This window comes from Acomys minous, assembly GCF_964271855.1.
Source record: "Acomys minous genome assembly, chromosome: 5".
NCBI lineage: Eukaryota > Metazoa > Chordata > Mammalia > Rodentia > Muridae > Acomys > Acomys minous.
In genome coordinates, this window is record NC_140494.1 from 43,364,067 (window position 1) to 43,384,549 (window position 20,483).

Here is a 20,483-nt window from a genome sequence, read left to right on the forward strand (position 1 = left end):
TTCAATCCCCCAAATTACAAAACAATAACAACAAGATAGAAGTGCTCTTAACTACAGTGACTTGTCTGAGTCCAAACCTGATACCGCCACGGCTAGTACCAATTTGTAGACGAGTGGTTTTGTACTCAAAGTTGGAGTAACCAAAAGATTCTACTTCTGAACCCAAGAGGCCTCCTGAGGAAATCCCACAGGCCCATCTGTAGGACGCTGAGCCTAGGCCCAAGAAGCAGGCCCTCTGCCCATCGCTTCTGGGCACCCAGACTTCTGATGTACCACTCTGCTCTTCCTGGAAGCTCAGAGAGTGCGCATCCAGACAGATTGCAAGTGTAAGGGTAGCCTGGGCTACATATTCAGACCCTGCCTCCAAATAAAGGTTCCTCATAGGGATGGAAGAGCCTTTATTAGTTCAATGTAGTTAGAGTGAAAAGAGCTTCAGTAAAGGTGGGCCAAATATGATGGATGGTTGTGAGATGTCGAGATACGTTCCTATGCCTCTAAAGGCCAGTTAGGATTTCTTGAACATGAACATGACTTTGTATATGGCATGGGTTAAGTGAAATTAAATGGCACATCTGCATGATGTTTAAGGTCAGGAGGATGGCGGGTTGAAAGACACCCTCCAAAGGCCAGATGTTGACAGCGTGATTGTTTGAAGAGTTAATTAGGCCAGGATGCCTCTTCCCAGTGAGTGATATGAAGACCCTAGTGAGGGTGACTTGCGAGTTCCTTCCTGGTGAGGGATGTACCTTGACCTTGGACTTCCCAGCCTACAGAAGCATAAGAAAATAACTTTCTGATCTCTGTAAACCGCCCAGTTCACATTGTTCTGTAACAGCAGGGCAAATAGAGTAAGACCCAGTCAACTAAGAGGTGTTCTGCTGTGCTGGGGCTGATCTGACCATTGTGCTGTGTCGCTTTACTCATGGGCATCTGAGTCCGTTACAGTAATATGTGTGATTCTTTCTAGAGAGATGAGACCATATTCATAAAACTCCTAAAAGTTTTGTTTTATTAGTTACCATCATTTTCTTCTTTTTGCTAACTTTGTAAATTGCACTTTATGAGAAGTACTCGGGAAAAGTATAATTTATACTTATTTAGGGCTCAGTAGGAACAGTCTGAGGTTTGGGGAATCCCGCTGAGGCTGTAGCACAGACCTCTCGGATGATGAGAGAGGGACACCAGTGAGCCGTGTGCAGTGTCAGCTGCTGCATAGAGCTCTTATGGTTTGGGCCTAGACAACTGCTAATTAGGAGCGCTTCTATTTTTGTTGTTACTCTTTTGCAATTCTAGGGATTGAACCTAGGGCTCTTCACGAAGTACTCTGCCCTTGAGCCATATCCCTGGCCCCTGCCCTTGAGCCATTTCCCTGGCCCCAAGAGCATGCTGTAGAAAAGTTTTCATCATGACATCTCAGTGTCAGAAGGCAGAGGACAGCAGACAGAGTCCCAGGACTGTCTTCAAAGTCTTTTCCCATCTGTCCTCTTCTTTTTTCTTTAATTTTATTTTATATATGTGAGTGTTCTGTCTGCATGTCCACCTGCAGGCCAGAAGAAGGCATCAGATCCCAGTATAGATGGGTGTGAGCCACCATGTGGATGCTGGGAATTGAACTCAGGACCTTTGGAAGAGCAGACAGTGCTCTTAACTGCTGAGCCATCTCTCCAGGCCCCCCATCTGTTGTCTACCCTTACTCAGTATAATTGTGATATTAATTCCAGATGTCATACCACTTATTTATAAGCAATTTAGTATACATCTATGAAAGATAACTTAAAAACCTCACCACATCAGACCTAAATGTTTATGTAACTTATGTAATAATACCCTTCATTGCCGAGACTGCCTCTTTCTCTCACCTTCCCCAACTTGAAAAAACAGCAGGAAAAGAAAAAACATTAAACAGTTGTATGTCCTATCTTAGGGATAAGAGATAGTTAAGAAACTGTAGCCATTAGCATGGTTACTTTCAAGATGTTGCCTCCATAACTCCAGGGACCCACTACCTGGTCATCCTTCTGCCTCTCCCACTGCTTTAAAAGGCAACGCAAGCCACGGTATGAAAGATTGTTCTTGCTTATGGTCCACCTGGGGCACTGCTTTGTCTTCTTCTGTCGTGATTTCAGCTCTCGGAAGCTTCACCTGGGCCTGAGACAGTAGAGTTGCCAGGCTCACTGTGAAGATCACATGAGGAAGTTCATGTGCGGCCCATGAAGTCACACTGTGGAACCATGTGGTGTGGCAGCTGTGACTCAGTGTCACTCCCAGTGCGTTTATGTCACAAACAACTTCTGTGGTGCATATGGACCAGTTTAAGTGTTCAGTCTCCCAGCATGTCTCATTGCGGATGGGAATGAATGTGCAGTCAGTCTAGGGCATCGTAAAAGCCACATTAATATTCCCTCTGATGATGTTTTGTTGGTGCACAGAAAATAAATAGTAACAGTTTCCTGCAGTAGCTTGAAGTTTGAGATCTGAAGAAAAACGATCAGAGTTGTAAAACTCAATGAGGGACCCACTTGGGAATGCTGAACTTCCTTTCCGTGCTTTCTACCCTTGTTAGAAATAATAATGTAAAGGTGACAGTTTCGCCTCAGTGTCCAGCCAGGCTAAGCTGAATCTAAGAGAAGCCTGCCTGCCATTCTGTCAAGGTCAGATGCTCTGGGTGTCCTCTTCTCTGACCTTTTAGCAGATCTGGTTTTACTTTACAATTCTACTCCCCTGTGATTTGTTTGCATCTTTTTCTCTTTTCTTTTTTTTTTTTAATTTGATTTTTTTTCATACAAGGTATTTTGATCATGTTTTTCTCCTTCAGCTCCTTCCAGATCTTCTCCATCTCCTTACCACCCAATTTAGTTTCTCTCTTTCTTTCAAAATAAACAAACAAAACCTCCAAAACAAGACCTCCCCCAAAACTTGTAAAAACAAAAATCAAAATGAATAAGCAAAACACCAGTAAGCCCCCCCCCCCCCCCCCCCGCTCGCTTCCTCCAAATAAACACAAACAATGCAAGTCAAAGCAGAAAGTCCACAAAAATACGATGGCATTCAGTTTGTGTTAGCCGCGTTCTCCTGGGCATGAGGCCTGCCCTGGGTTGTGGGTGATACGCAGTGAGCCTCCATTGGAAAAAACTGATTCTTCATTTGCCAAACAAAGGGTATCATTTGCAGACAGCATCTTGGTTAGGTATAGGACCTCATGTCCACTTTCCCTCTCAGTGCTAGGGCCCTGTCTGGTTTGAACCCTGTGCAGATCTTTACATTTGCCACTGCAGGCTTTAGGAGTTCCTGTGTGCCTCCGAGCTGTATGGAGGATGCTGTTTCCTTGGAGTCACCCACTTCTGGCTCTTACAGGCTGCTGGTCTCCTCTTCCGTATAGCTCCCTTAGCCCCGAGAGGAAAGGTTTGATGAAAACGTCCTGGCCACTGTGGTGAGATGCCACAGATCCCAGTTTGTGTAAGGCCAGACATGGGCATAATGGTTGAAGTCCGTTCTTGTCTTTCCCTTAAGGCCGAGAGAATAAGATTTCCTTTGGTAGAAAAAAAGGAAGTGCAAGAGAGGGAAGAAAAGGGGAGTGTCTGGGAGTTAGCGGAGCTGGAGAGCAGGAGCAAGGTAGGAAGGGTATTGAGGTAAATAAGGCATGTGCATTAGAGTGCCAGAGAGCTCTTCTCTCCAAACTTGAAAGAAAGGAGAGGCCGTCATCCATGACATCATCCGGCTGCCCCTTAGAACTCTGACATTTTCTGAGTCCCAGAGAGTGCAGGGTGGGCAAAGGTGACACAGACTCTGGGGTTTATACCCTCCTTCCTGACTGTGTGGTGGTTCAGCTACCGGTCTGACTGACTGAGTGGATGGGTGAAAACGCTGGCCTTGCAAGGGCACGTAGGTAGTTCTGTCTGATCTTGCCTCGCCTAAGTGTGTTCTCAATGTTTATTTTGTAGGTGGAAGAGATAAGCGTGGAGGTCCCATTTTAACATTTCCAGCCCGCAGCAACCATGACAGAATACGGCAGGAGGACCTCAGGAGGCTCATTTCATATTTAGCCTGCATTCCTAGGTAAGTTCTGGGTGACTGACTGTCTTGTCGATCTTACTCTGTAGTTCCAAGAGGTATGGCCGGACCTCTTTCTAAAAAACATCTAAATAATAGGTCTAGTTCTAAAGAGATCAAACATGTAATTAAGGTCACAATCTTGATTTTTATTCCCATTTTTATAATCACTACTGAATTACTCGAAACACTCTGGATCAGGAACCAGAAGGCCAGCGTTTGTTACTGCAGAGTGTGGAGTTTTGATGGTGGATTTTTGGATAATCACTTAGCTGAGATTTTAGGATTCTATGATGCTGAGTTACAAACCAGGCAGCCTTATGTCATGAGTCTTAACACCAAAGTCCTGGATTATCGGGAACTTGTTTGTGACAGCCTGTATGTATCTTTGGTATGCTGAGCTTCTGCTCGTTACAAATATTCTTTTGATTTGTGGTGTGAAGTTTGTGAGGTGTTAAAAATCTCTTTCAGCTAATAAACTGGCTTACCAGACACCATGGGCAAGCTGTGTTCTGATCCCAGACAGGCTGAGTAAGGAGCAGTGAGTATGAGCAGTTAGCTGAGGAAGACTGCAAACAAGTGTCAGGGTGAGGCAGGAGCAGAGCATCTAGCAGAGAGATGAAGGAGAAAGATGGCTGTGCAGCAGTGTTCATCTCTCTCTGGTTCCCGAGGGTCCACAGTGCATCTGGCCACTCCTTAATTCTGCTGCCAAGGTGACAACCTCCCTTGCGTCAGTTGCTTTTGTTAGGTTTGAAAAAACTACTACCGTTGATACCAGTGCGGTGGGTTTGAGGAAAACGGAGTCACTGAGGTGGCTCTGCGGATAGACCTGACTCTCCTCAAGCCCTGTAGCTTGACTTCAATCCCTAATACAGTGGAGGAGGGAACTAATTATACAGCCGTCTTCTGATCTCCACATGCACACACACCTACACATACAACTAAATGTAAAAAGGTTAATTTTTTTTTTTTTAATTGAGGCACCTAGAACAGACCCTCCAAAATATGTCCTTTGTTACTGTCTTACCATGTTTAGATTGATGCCAGGGTGGTAGGTAGTTGTGTCTCTTGTACCAAGCCTTGCAATGAACAAAAGTCAGCTTTTCCTTTGATAGTATGGCCTGATGAGAATATTCTTGAGTTTTTCCATTAAACTATTCATTGGAATGCAGCCACCGGGTGTCTTCAGTGACCAGTTAACAGAGCCTACACGGCCGGGGCTGCGGGTCTCTCACCAAGGTAGAATGCATGCTTAGCGTGGGCAAGGTCACGGGTTCTATGACTGGCACCTGAAATCTAATTTTATATCCATTCAGGTGACTCAAAAAATAATTAAGCAATTGGAAAAGTATATGTGACAGATAATTGGTTAGCTGGTTATAAAGTCTACATTGACGCAGTTGAAAAAGGGTTACTTAGCCAGGTGTGGTGGCACACACCTGTAATCCTAGCACTCAGGGAGATAGAGGCAGGTCGATCTCTGATTTTGAGGCCAGTCTGGTCTACAAAGCAAGTCTAGGACAGCCAAGGCTATACAGAGAAACCCTGTCTTGAAAAACAAAAACAAAAAGAAAGAAGGAAAGAAAAGGTTTACTTTTCACTGAGGCTGTACAAATTCATGTACACTGTGGCTCATCTGGGTGACATACTCTTCAAACTGTATTTTTGTGTTGGTAGACCATTATGAGCACACATATAGAAGTAGAAAAAGTGGTACAGCAAGCACCCATATAGTTATAACTGAGTATAACCATTTATCAGATATTACCAGTCCTGTTTTTATCTACAATTCCCCCTCTCCCCCGCCCCGGAGTATTTATAACACCCCAAACATCATGTAATCTCGTAAACACTCGAGTGTGTTTCATGGTGCTTCATCTACTGAATGTCATCACTTCATTTCATTACCTTAGTTTACCTTTGTGTGACAGGATGTGGCATTTTTTTGGCTTTGGTTAAAGGAAATTAACAAGGTACTAATGCATCCACCCAGTGATATTGGAGAAGATCCACAGTGCCCTAGTGGACACAGCCCGAGTCCCTCTCCTCTGATGTCCTTCAAGCTCAGAGCCTCCTGGGAGCACTCTAGAGCAGACATCTGTTTCTTTATAGATTAATACCAGGATTGATAAATGTCATCAGCAAACTAATAGTGTGGCCATATTCTTGGTGTAGAGGCTTGCTTGTAATACAGTTCATATGATCATTTGACAGGCACACAACTGCTTTCTCTTTCTGTAGAGGTTCTGAGGGCCTGTGTGACCTTTTTTTTATCTATTCCATCACTACTATTCTGAGATGTGAAGGGAGCCCTCAGCTTAGCTCTTGGCCAGGCAGTGTAGGGCCCACGGTCCTATGTGGAAGAGTGTGCTGATGGAAAAGGCCTAGGCTGGTCACCTGAGACCTGCTCCTCAGTGACTGCTGTTGGCTTTCAGTTATGTTGAGAAGTAATGATAAGCAGTGTATCTTGGGGGCATTGTGAGTGTTGAATAAGGTTATTCATCTGTGGGTCTCTCAGTACTTGGTGTGTAGTAGCCATCTCAGAAGCAGTGCAAGATTTTCTTCCTTCTACACTTGTCTTTTTGTTTCCCTTTGTCATGCTGTTGTTAGGTAAACCAGACTGTGTTCTTTGGCCACAAGCCCCACCAGTGAACATAAATGGTGACGTGCTGCTGTGGCGTTTGGCTTGCCCCTTCCTTCCCTTAAAAGTCATCAACAGCGTGACAACCAGTTTGTATTCCCAGCGTGTGCAAGTACCAGTTAGGTGTGGTGGCCTGTTTGTGACGCCAGCCTTGGAAGGCTGGGATGGGGATTCTCTGAGCAAGCTGGTTAGTGAGACCCGCCATTACCAGCGAACGCCGAGTTTGAGGGATATGATGCCTCAGTGATAAGCCTAGAAGAGGGATCCAAGATGATTCTCAAGCCAGCCTTGGCCCTCCACATGCACACAAGTAGACACAGCACCCCCATACAGGCAAACGCGCACACACAGACACAACAGTGGAAAAAAAATGGGTAGGTCTGTAAGACTGATTCCTTTTCTAACCCACACCCAGGACAAGCACTGGCAGCAGAAATCGGCACAGCATTGTGGGTTCCTGCAGTGGTGAAAATAGCCTCCAGGGATGGCTTTTGCTCTTGCTGCTTCAACTTTTATTTTGTGTTCCCTAAGTTCTTGTAGCTAAATGGATAATAAGCTCTCCTGCCTCCCTGCCTCCAGTTACTCAGGAGTGGTGTGAAGGTGGTTAATGCACTGACTTAGGACTGCTCACAAAGCCTTCTTCATCTCAGAACTCTCTTTCTTTCTTTCTTTCTTTCTTTCTTTCTTTCTTTCTTTTTTTCTTTCTTTCTTTCTTTTTTTTCGAGACAGGGTTTCTCTGTGTAGCCTTGGCTGTCCTGGACTCACTTTGCTTTGTAGACCAGACTGGCCTCGAACTCACAGCGATCCACCTGCCTCTGCCTCCTGAGTGATTAAAGGCGTGCACCACCACGCCCAACAAGTTTTTTCTTTCTTAAAGATTCAGATCAGGAGGGGCCTGAGGTTTATGTAAGTTTTCTTTGTCTTACAGATACCACGAGGGCTCGTGGGTAAAACTACTAGTTTAACTAGTTAATGAAGTCACATTTCCCCAAGACCAGTTTCTGTCATCAGGGGGAGGCAGGGCTTGGAGACCAATTACATGTGTCCTTTTGACCATAGTGTACAGCAGTCAGACTCAGATGTTTCCAGGTCATTGCTCTCCCTAGAATACCTGGCTCTGAACGAGAAGAAAACACACCACAGGAGATCCTGTACACCCAGCTCGCTCCATGTGCTGTGATTACCAGTCGGTGGGGAAGCGACTGGGTGGGAACAGTTTGATGATGGAGAGAGAAGAAGAGTTAATCCTCCTGTAACTGTGCAAGCCAAGCATAGGACCTTCTAGTTTGTTCTCCTCTTGTCCCTGCTCTTAACCCTGGAGTTATAAAGGATTCCTTTTAAGCCCCTTTCAAGTAGAGGGGCTTTACAGTTTATATGCATACTGCCTAGGACTGTGCTAGGAGAAAGACAGGTTACAAGGTAATTTTAATATCTTAGTTTAGTGAAGACTGACATATGCAGTGTAGTCTGTCAAACACTCCCATAGTAAAACAAACAAGATAGATTGCTTTAGTTTCCTGTGGGCCCCGGGGTGGGGGTGGAGGTGCTTCAGCAGGGGACATTCTACAACTTGGCAGCCAGGCATGCTTCCTCCTGGGCTGTGGCTGCCCTGGCTGCATCTGGAGCTTTGCACTTTCTATACATGGAATCTTGAAGATCACACACCCAGATAGAACCCTGGAGACCCAGGATGCTTAATAGTCATCATCTGGGACACTAGACTTGATGAGTGGGGCCGGGAAACAGTTTATGCCTGTGCCTGTGACGTTAGCAGTGTGGTGTCGCTGGCCCTGCCAGGGATGAGGATCACTAAGAGCAACAGTGTGAGAGTTGGAGCCACTTTTGAGCCACAATCAGTTGATTATGTGTACTGGGAGTGCATTAGCTACTTTTCTCATTGCTGTAGCCAAGTATCTGACAGGAGAGGATGTTTGTTTGCATGCTTGTGGTTATTGTTTTGAAAAGATTTATTTTCTTTTTCATTATGTGTATTATGGGGTCTGTGTGGGGCGCACAAGCAAGAGCAGGTGCCCACAGAGGCTGAAGGTGGTGGAGCCCTGGAGCTGGTGTGAAGTGGTGGTGAGTTGTTGGATGTGGGTGCTGGGAACTGAACCTGGGCCCTCTGCATGAGCAGTGTGTGCTCTCAACCACAGAGCCATCTCTTTAGTCCCTGGGTTGATTTTTTTTTTTTTAACTCATGGTTTCAATTGGTGTCAGTTTGTCATAGTGGAGAGGTTTGCTAGAGCAGGGCACTTCCATCATGGTGGGCAGGAAGAAGAGTGAGAGAAGATACAGGAAGAGATCAGGGCAAGATCCAGGAAGGATGTGATTAGTAACCTGCTTCTTGGAAATAACATCATGACGAGCCTTCAGGGGATGAATCCATTCATTAGGTCAGAACCCTGTGATCTTTCCTGGAAATACTGTCAGATACTGCAGAAGGTGTACAGTACTAAGCAATTGCTTTAGTTGGGTTGACAAGATGAACCTTGGTTGTCAACAGGCTTGTCATAACACTTTTAAAAGCTTCAATAACATTGAGTTGTGTTGTAGGTTCCTTTTTTTTTTTTTCTCCTGAGACAGGGTCTCTCTGTAGAGCCTCTCGCTTTGTAGAGCAGCCTGGCCTCGAACTCACAGCAATCCACCTGCCTCTGCCTCCCGAGTGCTGGGATTAAAGGCATGCGCCACCACGCCCGGCTCATTGTAGGTTCCTTTTTTCCGCTGATGAACACCCTGACCAGAAGCAGCTTGGGAAGGAAAGGGCTTATTTGGCCTGTACTTCCAGGTCGTAATTTGTCATTGGAAGTCAGGGCAGGAATTCAAGGCAAAAATCTGGAGCAGGAACCACGGAGGAATCCTACTTGCTGGCTTGCTCTGTCTTTCATATCCATCTACCTTGCTTTCCTCTCTCTTCCCCTCCCTTCCCTTCCCCTCCCCTCCTCTCCCCTTCCTTCCTTCTTTCCTTCCTTCCTTCCTTCCTTCCTTCCTTCCTTCTTGGTTTTTTGAGACATGGTTTCTTTGTGCAGCCCTTGGCTGTCCTGCAACTCGCATTGTAGACAAGGCTGGCCTCCAACCCACAGAGATCTGAATGCTGGGATGCCCAAGTGCTGGCATTAAAGGTGTGCACCTCACCTAGCTTTCTCATACAGCTCAGAGCTACCCATCCTCCCACAGTGCGCTAGGCACGTCAGCTCACAGACCGGCCCATGAGCCCATCTGAGCTGGAAATCCCGCAATTGAAGCTTCCTCAGATGACCTCTAGGCTGTGTCAAGTAGACAGCTAAAGCTAATCGGGGCAGGTGATGAGCAGCTGTTGGGCCACCTGTCTTCTCTCCTGGCCTTTAACTACTATGCTCCTGCGCCTGTGACCCATGTCTCTGTTGATTTCCACAATTGACATTTTGGAGTGTTTATGTGGCACACCTTCTTAGAGTCCTGTGGATGTCCTGTAAACTTTGCACTTGTGAAACTTCAAAAACTAGTTACTGTGGTGATATGAGACAGCACAGGGAAGAGCATGAGGCGCACGGATGCTTTGGAGGGCTAAGGACAGGGGAAGGGGGCAGGGCAAGCCAAGAGACAATGAAGACAGCTTTACTTGAGATTTCTTTTCTTTGCATTTTACCAATATCTAGCAATACTAACTTTCTGGCTTTCAGTGGAGAGCAGTTTTGGAAGGTGGTTACACAGGCAGAAATTTAAATGTAGGATATTTATGTTAGGAGTAGAGCTCCCTCAAGCCTCACTTGAGATTCCGTCAGGTCTCAGGTATTTTCCAAGACTGGCAGGCAGTCTTTTCCTGGTTATGACCCGCTGCCAGCATCTACCCAAAGCACATCATTGGAATCTATCTTGTTATGCCTTAGCTCTGGAGTCATTTAGAAGCCAGCACTGAATTTTCATAAATATCCTTCACATTACAACGTAGTATGAACACATAACTTTTTTTTCTCTTCAAGGATAGACACCTTGACTCTCCCACCCACCCTCCACCCCTTTTGTGAGACCAAGTGTCATATAGCCCAGGGAGGCCTGGAACTCCGTATATGGTTAAGGAAGACCTTGAACTTTTGATCTTCCTGCCTCCACCTTCCAAGTGTTGAGATTGAGGTTACAGACATCTATTTTATGCAGTCTGATGGTCAAACCCAGGGCCTTCTGCATGCTAGGCAGACACCCTGCCAACTGAGGTCACCCCAAGCCCTTCACACTCATTTAAGATTTTTTGCAGGTCATGCGCACTTTCCATTACTCCCATATTGAGATGTAATGAAATTAGCAGCTGCCTCCTTTTTCTTTTTGAGGTGCATCTTGCTTGTTGCCTCTACCAGTCTGACCCTTGGCTCCCCTAACCCTCCTTCCTCAGCATCCTTTGCACTGGAACTGTAGGGACTGAACACCATGCCTGACTGCAGCTGACCTTTTGGGTTGTTTAGCTGCCAAGAACCCAAAGAGGAAGAACATGGTAGTCCTCACACAGCTTTGATTTGTGCCAGGAGCCAAGCACTGTTCCTCAGTGCTGCATTCACACCATCTACGCAGCCAGCTGTGAAGATGAATGTAATCTTGGTACAGACAGACATAAGCCTAGATTTTCCTCGCAGAGCTTGCAAAAGCCATGCCAAGAACCCCTTGCTGAGCCCTGGCTAGAGGAAAGGGGCCGCAGCTTGGCTTCAAAAAGCTCCCAGCATCGCCACCCATGCCAGTGGCTTGTTGGCTTTGCTTGTGGTCTTGGGAATCCTGAAGTAAACGTTGTCCTCGTCCTGGCCTCTAAGTGCCACACTGTGAGCTTGGACCCTCTTAGTGCTCCCCAGGGGTCTTCGGGGTAGTTACTAAAACAGTGTGCCCCATCAGTTAGCAACACACGAAGGGCCTGAAAATAAATAGTTGTTGTTTCCTTCTGACAAGAGGACAGAAGGCAACACCATATCTGTGAAGAACTACAATCTTTGAGGCTTTTGAAGCCAAACCCTGCTTGAGTCTACCCTTCTACCTTGATTCCTTTGTGGTCCCGTTCTGTTCTCTTTTGGTGCCAGCAGACATTGCGGAGCTGCCTAAGTGAAAGGGTGATGTGCTCTGGTTCTCAAGGTCCGGTGTGTGGGTCCTTCCCCAGAAACCTTTCTCTGGCAGCCAAGTGGTAGGAGCTGCAGCTGGGTGGTGCCTGCCACCATCCCCCCTCCCCTCTGTGTGTGTGTGCTTGTTTGTATGTAGGTAGATATACTTGTGTGGATGTGCTCTTGGAAGGTCGGAGGAGTGTATCAGATGTCTTGCTCTAACTTTTTTTTTTTAACCTTATTTCTGGAGTGTCTCTGAACCTGGAGCCAGGCTGTCTCCATCTCCCTGTGCTGGGTTACAGGAATACATAGCTATATTCAGTTGATCTCTTCTTCTCCCAAACCTCTTCCTGCTGCTCCTCCTCGTATTATTATTATTATTATTATTATTATTATTATTATTATTATTATTATTATTATTATTATTATTATTATTATTATTAAGTGTTTTGCCTGCCTGTCTATCTGTGTACGCCCCTCCCCCATGCGGTAATCATGAAGGCCAGAAGAGGGCCTCAGATGCTGTGAAAGGAACTGGGGTCCTCTGGAAGAGCAGCCAGTGCTCTTCACGTTAACATGCCCCAGATTTTCAGTGTGGTGCTGGGGATGTGAGCTCTGGTCCACATACTTGTGCAGGCAAGTGCCCCGCCCAGCTGAGCCATCTCTCACTCCTCAGCCTCTTTCCTTCTCTGCAGTGAAGAGGTCTGCAAGCGAGGTTTCACGGTGATTGTGGACATGCGTGGCTCCAAGTGGGACTCCATCAAGCCTCTGCTGAAGATCCTGCAAGAGTCCTTTCCTTCCTGCATCCACATCGCCCTGATAATCAAGCCTGACAACTTCTGGCAGAAACAGAGGACGAATTTTGGCAGTTCTAAATTTGAATTTGAGGTAACATTCTCTGGGTAGCCACATTCTAACTCAGAGGCATGGTTTACAATAAGCTGATGTATCCTCCCTATGTTGGGCTGACAACAGGTCTATTAAAGCTGTGTATTGAGCAGGACCTGGTGTCATATATATGTATATAAGGTATAGTGTATATATGCACACATGTAGTCATATATGGACATATATATGAATTAATTATTGCATACCATTCAGTGGCGTTTGACCCAGGGCTGGATCTCAGTTCTCTGGGATTAGGGTGTGGGGCCATTGTAACTTGGGAGGAGAAGCCTGTTCCTGTCACCTCACTTGAACAGCACCATCTGCCAGCATACGGCTGTGTGGCTGCAGATTTGTACTGGGTGCTTCATCCTGGGGAGGAGGGAATGGCAGGGGGTTGAGTTTCTCTGGTCTCCACAGCGGGGAGAATCAGGGGCCGGCCACTTCATGTGTTGTCCTTCATTTGTAGAAGTGGAGGTAGTCTTTTAGAACTGTAGAGTCCTGCCTTCAGCTAGGCACAGACGATGGCTGGCAGGTGGTTACAAAAAGTAAACCAAAGCCTGCTCATTTATTTCCGTTCCCGCTGAGAGCCTCCTCTCCTCAAGTCTCCGCAGTTCTGACGAGGCCTTTGATGTGGTCAGTTTAATGTGATGATTATGGGAGAAAGTATTCCAGCCAGCTTGAAGCTTGGCTCGGGCTCTGTCTGTAATAGGACTGGAATAGTTTCTTGTAATAAATTCTAACCGCTCCTGGTGGAAGAGCTTGCTGTTTCTGCCACCTCTGTCAGAGCACTAGGTTTCAATGCACAAGAATCATGCCTTAAGGTAAATAGTATTGCACAATGAAGAAGCATTGCTTGTTGCGCTTTTCAGAGTGTCTCCTGTGTGTACTACCTGCCTTAAAATGTCTTCCCTTAGTGCTGATTTTCCTATCTGGAACTGGAATTTGATTTTAACTTAAAATTGAAACTACTTTGAAGTGGTTTAACTGAAACATAAAGTATAGCTTTATCCTCATATATAATAAATAGCAATTTTGAATGATAATTTATTGGGTCTTAGATATTTGCTTAGTGGAAAATTAAAAGTGTAATGTATCTCAATTATACATGTTCTAAGTAATAACTAGTAGCTTGCACTCATGCAAGTATTTACTAATCTTATTTACTAGTCTCTTATTCTGGGCTCCTGAAGGCACCTGCCCTTTGTCCTTCTGACTTGTCTGTCTCTGAACGGTTGCCATCCTCCATGGAGGTTACTGATGGTCCAGCAGATGGATAAGATGCCTACTGTAACACTGTAGGCTCAAGCAGCTCTTCCCAGCCTGCTGCCTTGTGCTCCAGCACAGAGATGTCAGTTCTAGGTTTCTGACTGGCTGGAGGTGGCAGAGGTGGGTTAGCCAGTCTGTTTATCTTTCAGTTCTGGAGCAGCTTCTTCTTTGTTGTATTTGCATTTTAGCACCCCACCATGTTTTCCTTGAGGCATCATATCAGTATCAGTGTGCTTCCCCTTCCTGTAATCAGGTGGGGTGAGAGCTCTTGCTTATACTGTGGTACACTGAGGTTCCATCAGTGTTAAATTGGGATGCAGGACAGGCTACGTGCATCCTTCAGACTGCACAGGATTGTAGCAGGTTCTCACAGAGAAGACCGTCCGTCTTCCTGTGTCTTTACTCTGCGAAATCCCTTCCACCAGCCCTTCCCGTGACGCCCCAGGTACTGGTGAGCCTAAGATTGAGGTTCTTTTCATTCTTCAAGTGGAACCTAGTTGGTTTTGGGGCTTGTGAAATTCACAGTGCTGTGCGTTCTCACTAGCATGCTACTTTAATGGAGCTCTTCATCACTCTGATGATGCATCTCACCTCCACGTTTGTTCACGGGAGGCAGAAACAGACGTAGCCTGGGTTTTCTATAAGCAGGTTACCTTTAACTTGGGAAACCTACGTGTGACCACTATAAGTGGCAGCGTGATATGACCACACAAAGCTGGTTCATCTTCTCATACGTAATTTTTTTTCCCCCTTAAGACAAATATGGTCTCTTTAGAAGGCCTTACCAAAGTAGTTGATCCTTCCCAGCTAACTCCCGAGTTTGACGGCTGCCTGGAGTACAACCACGAGGAGTGGATAGAAATCAGAGTAGCTTTCGAGGACTACATCAGCAACGCGGCCCACATGCTGTCTCGGCTGGAGGAGCTGCAGGATATTCTCGCAAAGAAGGAGTTGCCCCAGGACCTCGAGGGGGCTCGGAACATGATCGAGGAGCACTCGCAGCTGAAGAAGAAGGTGATCAAGGCTCCCATAGAGGACTTGGATCTGGAGGGGCAGAGGTTGCTTCAGCGGATCCAGAGCAGCGACAGTTTCCCCAAAAAGAACTCAGGCTCGGGCAATGCGGACCTGCAGAACCTCCTGCCCAAGGTGTCCACCATGCTGGACAGGCTGCACTCCACCCGGCAGCACCTGCACCAGATGTGGCACGTGCGGAAGCTCAAGCTGGACCAGTGCTTCCAGCTGCGCCTGTTCGAACAGGACGCTGAGAAGGTAAAGATGGGGAGGGGGCATGCCAGCCTCCCAGAGGGAAGCTGCTGGGTCTCACAGCTAAGACTCATGGGATAAGGTGAGAAAAACAGAGAGAAGGAGAACAAAAACATAGTGGGTCTGTTCTAAGGCATTCGTGCCAAAGCAAGGGCCATTCCGAGACCATGCTTACATCTGGCTTCTGGTTTTACCTAACACAGTGCAGTGCAGTGCTATTTTAGAAAGTCTGAGCTAACCCTGCTGGTGCTTGATGAAAAATGCCTGGAAGGCAAGGGTGATTTTGTTGTTGGTGGTGGTGGTTGGCTTGTTTGTTAAAAGTACAAATTTCATGATTGCATTCTAAGAAGCAGTGATTATGTATAGATTTCTGTTACCTGCCCTCTTCTCACACAAAGCCATCAAACCCCACTCAGACCTATACATGTGCCCTGTAGAACAAAAGATGAGTGATGCTGTTAAAAATACACTTCTAGATGACGTAGGCGATAATGATCAGTGTTCTCATGTTTAATTTGTGTGTGCTAGAGACACCAACTGGTGTCTCATTCCTTCCCAGCTAATGTGTTCTTTGCAATGTGAAAGAAAAGGATACTTGCAAACAGGAATGGCTTTCAAGCCGTGAACATAGGTGAAGTCATCACTCTTAACTTGTGGTCTTTGATTTTTGTTTTTTTTCACAGACTGGTAAACATATTGTAGAGTAAAAAACTACATTATTAATTTTTGATACAGGATGCTAAAGGCACTTTTAGGTAGTTAACAGTCATTATCACTGGGCTGATCAGGTTCCTGTGTCTGTCTTGCGCTAAAGAGTGCATTGTTTCCGCTGTTGGTATTGTTGCTAGTTATTGCATGGATCCTAATACAGAGACCCCAAAGCCCTGGTCCAGCCTTGCATCCTCAGAGGAGAGCAATGTGATGCATAGGCCAGTTTCTAGAGAAAGGGGCCTGGGCACAGAAGACAGGAGGTTCCGTTAGCTCGAGCGAGCGGGCTGAGGTCTTTCCTGTGGATCTTCCGCCTTACAATCATTGCTTGTTTCTCTGAGGCACAAACCCCTACAGGCTCAGGGACATCTCAGAGAAGCCAGTCCCTTCCCCCGCTTCACGTCTTCAGCCCTTCCTTTATCTGCAGTGATTGCAGGTTGTCTTTTTCCTTCTGCTAGATGTTTGACTGGGTCACACACAACAAAGGCCTGTTTCTAAACAGCTACACGGAGATTGGGACCAGCCACCCTCATGCAATGGAGCTTCAGACGCAGCACAATCATTTTGCTATGAACTGCATGGTAAGTCCCGTTAGCGCCTGTGGATCCTGGCCCAGCAAAGGCTCTTAGCAGACAGGAGGCAGGCAGTGGCTGGAGTCTCCACACCTCACCCACACCTTACTCAGGCTGTGTGCGGTCTTCAGAGTGACAGTGGATGTGGATGCTGGCCCATCAAAGGCTCTTAGCAAACAGGAGGCAGGCAGTGGCTGGAGTACCCACACCTCACCCACACCTCACCCAGGCTGTGTGGGGTCGTCAGAGTGACAGTGGATGTAGAGATGATAGTCGCCCCTCTTTTACTTACCATATGACTTCAGACAGTGTGTTTGACCTCTTTGACTCTCAGATGCTTAATTGTCACTCCTGGTCCAAGACAGCAGGCCCATTTGAAGGAGGTTTTCTATCAAAAAGACAGCTTGGGTTTATACAGAAAGGAGGCTGGTCTTCACACAGATGGCTGTTGGTTGCTGAGTACATAGTTGTGAGTTCCTAGGTTCTTCTGGTCAGTTTCCTTCGGTTCTCCCAGATTATTTGTCAGAGGGCCTGCCATCTGGATCCTTGTGAGGGTTGGAAGCCAAGTAGTGAGTAAGAGTGTATTTGCGTGTACCCACTTGGCGCATCCTTTTGTGATTAACAATTACGCCTTTCAGTGAGTTGATTGATAATTTTACAGTTTTGAAAGTAGGATTTGGATCCCAGCTCAGGGTTTATGGAAATCCAGAGAGGAAGATGTTTGACACAGGGCACCAGGCAATTCTGCTCCTATAACTGAGGAACTGTTAGCAGGCTGTCCACAAAGGTCTCTGCGCCTCTTAGGGAGGAGTCTCCTGTCTGCACCCCCTCAGTGAGCCTCTCCCTCTGCCTTCTCTGCAGAACGTATATGTAAATATAAACCGCATCATGTCAGTGGCCAACCGCCTGGTGGAGTCAGGCCACTACGCCTCCCAGCAGATTAAGCAGATTGCGAATCAGCTGGAGCAGGAGTGGAAGGCGTTCGCGGCGGCCTTGGACGAGCGCAGTACCTTGCTGGACATGTCTTCCATCTTCCACCAGAAGGCTGAGAAGGTCAGTGCCTGGAGCCCCCAGCCCTCTCTGTCTGTAACCGACTCTTAGCCATCTTCACAGAGAATTTCCCCTGCCATCTCTTGTCTTCACATAGAAATCCGCGCCGTCTTACTGGTTGCTGTGAGAGCTTAGGTGGTTGCACATTTCGGCTCTACGTTTTTGTTGGCTTGCTTATTCATTATGCAAATGAGACGGAGTTCTTTGTGTAATCCAGGCTGGCCCTGGCTGTGTAGTTCAGGCTGGCCTGAGCCTTGCTGTGTCATGAATCCTGCTTCAAATGGGCAAGACCCCTGCTCCCCTATCTCTAGTGCTATGATTACATGTGTGCAAAACATTGTTTTTGGTTTTCAGGATTTGTGTGTGTGTGTGTGTGTGTGTGTGTGTGTGTGTGTGTGTGTGTGTGTGTGTTGTGTGTATAATAGACAAAAAAACAAAAGAAAACAAGAACTTGCTTGGAGGATAATTTTAGAGCATGAGAACAAGTCATTGTCTCTGTGCCCTACAGTGTCTGGTGTGTGATAAATACAAGGTATGTATCCCTTACCTGAAATCCATGGGGATTGGTTGGAGTTCAAGGTTCTGATAAGGACTGTATGGATTAAGCATCTATAGTTGGAAAATCCAAAATGCTCTGAAATTTTTGCTTTGAAAACTGTTTTTGTCTGGCTTGGAAGTTTCAGGTTTCAGGTTTTCTCACTAGTAGAAATATTGGCCCGTAATCGTGAGCAGTGGCTGCTGCTCCGTCTGTCCACTTCCTCTCTACTTGCCCTGCTCCTTCTCCCCTTCCTCTTTTCCCTTCCTCACTCCTTCTCTTCTCTTTATTATCTGCAGTGGGATACTGCAAGCTGTAGAATGCCTCTCAGTAGCTTCCACGTCAGGGTCTTGTGGAGATGCTCATGGCTCTTGGTAGCCAGCTGTGTGTCTCCACAGTTGGCTGGGCCTTCTATTGTGTCCCTCAGATGTATGCCTGGCTGCAAGCCCAACCTTTCAACAACTGTGTTTCCTCTTAGCAGAGAAAAAGCATTTCAGGGCGTCCCCTCCACACCAGCACCCTTCCCACTCACGTTCTTTGGTAACGCTTGGCGTGCTCACTGGTACCCTGCTGCTGCCATGGGAAGGCTGTACCAGCAAGGGCTCTGTGGGAATGGCTTTGGACAGGCGGTTTGCGTACTGCTGCTAAGTGATGTAGATCCTGGCCCCACGTTGACTTCATGGGCTGAACTTGAAAGAATCTTGTTTAAGAGAGAGAGTGTGTAGATCCTACATAATGCCTCACCTCAGCACAGGCACGCCTGTCTGAAAAGACCCTGAGAAGGCAGCAGACATGAGAGATTGCTTTGTGACTCCAACCTTACTGCAGGGAGTGTGCTGTCGACGAAACACCTTTCCAAGACATACATGCAGGGACTTATCACTGTGAAGACTGTCAAGGGCAGAGGTGGCTGGGGCCTTCCTTACAGCCATAGCTTTCTGGCTTCTGAAGGGAGAGGCTACTTTTCTAAGGCTTTCCCTGACGGCATGGTGGTTCTAAGAAGGAAAAAGTATCTCTTTCATCTCAACCCAGTCTCTGTTGATGAGCGAATTTGTCAATAAAACTAAGTAGAGGCCCCGGCTTGCCCAAGATTTCAGCAAGCAGTCTTGTGTTGCACAAGACAGTAATTAGCAATGATCTCAACCTTTAAAGTGTGAAGCAAGGAGAGAGGCTGGTGGCCCATAAACAGGAAAAACATCCTAATGTATCATATAAAAGCTGTGAGTGAGGCCTTCAGGCCTCACGCTATCATCTCGCTTAACCGATCCTGTGACCAAAGGTAAACAAAACCCACACACCTAACGAGGTTTAGAGTAACAGGACTCTTCCTTGGCATGAACTAGCATGCTCCTCATGACCCTGTGGCTACCTCTGCTGCTTAGGGTACAGAGCAGATGCACTTGAACATCTGACATCACAGCTAGAGGAAGGCAACTGTGTAATCCCTTACCTGGGTCATCTTTAATCGCCACACTGGGCGGCTGTTAGCAGCCTCCTAAGCCAAGAGATGATGAATTGCTGGTGGGGGGTGGGGGGTGGGCTCCAGAAAGGCTCATAGAGACGGTAGGAACATTAGAAGAAGTGTGTAACTGGCTTGCAGTAATGGCAAATAGTCTATAGTCTTTATGGAGGGATTCAGAACTGTGAATAAACCCAGGAGAACAGTTGCTGCTCTGATTGCTTAAAAATAATCTAGAAATAGGCATGCAATGCGGGCATCTCCTCACCCGTGATTAACTACTAAACGTTCCAAACATACAACAAAGTTGAAAGAGCCCAAGGTTGTTGTTTGGGTAAAATGAATGACTGTAATTTTTTAATTTGAAGGAAAATAGACTAGAAGACTGTAGGATCAAACAGAAACCCATGAGATCCTGTAAGAGCCTCGCAAAACTCCAGGTCTCTGTGCATAAAATGGCCAGAGAAGGAAGCACAGCCAAGCTTAGGAAGGGCCTGGTGGAGACTGGGCACTGCAAGTGTCCTGGCCCTGGGTGTGGCACATGTACTGTGCCCAGACACCCAACACGTGCAGGAGGAGCAGCCGGGTACTTACTCTCTCCCCCTGAAGAGACGCCCAGGGGAATTCTTAGGACTGCACCGAGTCAGAGAAGCAAGCTTGGTGGCCTTCGCTTATGCTCATAGCATATCCGGAGAGGACCAGAAAGGTGGGCACCGTGAGTGAGGTTTCCATCGCAGTCATCTCTTTGAATCTCATCCAGAATTTTCACAAAGAACTTGAATCTGGTTAGGGGACATAGCTCAAATAATGGCTTAGCTGATGGATGCAGGGTCCCCTGTAGAGTTACAGGCCCCAGTGGGCTGCTTAGCATGCCTCCTCTGCCTCCGTGAGCTCTTATGTTGGTGTTTACCAATGACATAAGTCCACAAGAATGATATTTCACATGTTATGTTTTCCAAAGATATCCCCATCATTCTCTCCTGTTCTTATGTCCTCT

General features: G+C 46.7%; 1 protein-coding gene across 5 annotated transcripts in view; it reads left to right on the plus strand.

Annotated features, from left to right (window-relative positions):
- The window catches only part of TRIO (trio Rho guanine nucleotide exchange factor), a 290,433-nt gene that overhangs the window by 103,740 nt on the left and 166,210 nt on the right, over positions 1 to 20,483 (plus strand). For all 5 annotated transcript variants that reach the window (XM_084781263.1, XM_084781260.1, XM_084781259.1 and 2 more), the window contains exons 3-7: positions 3,942 to 4,056; positions 12,441 to 12,633; positions 14,656 to 15,168; positions 16,329 to 16,451; positions 17,304 to 17,495. In XM_084781263.1, the coding sequence (XP_084637389.1) occupies positions 3,942 to 4,056; positions 12,441 to 12,633; positions 14,656 to 15,168; positions 16,329 to 16,451; positions 17,304 to 17,495 (1,136 nt within the window). The remainder of the gene's footprint in view (positions 1 to 3,941; positions 4,057 to 12,440; positions 12,634 to 14,655; positions 15,169 to 16,328; positions 16,452 to 17,303; positions 17,496 to 20,483) is intronic.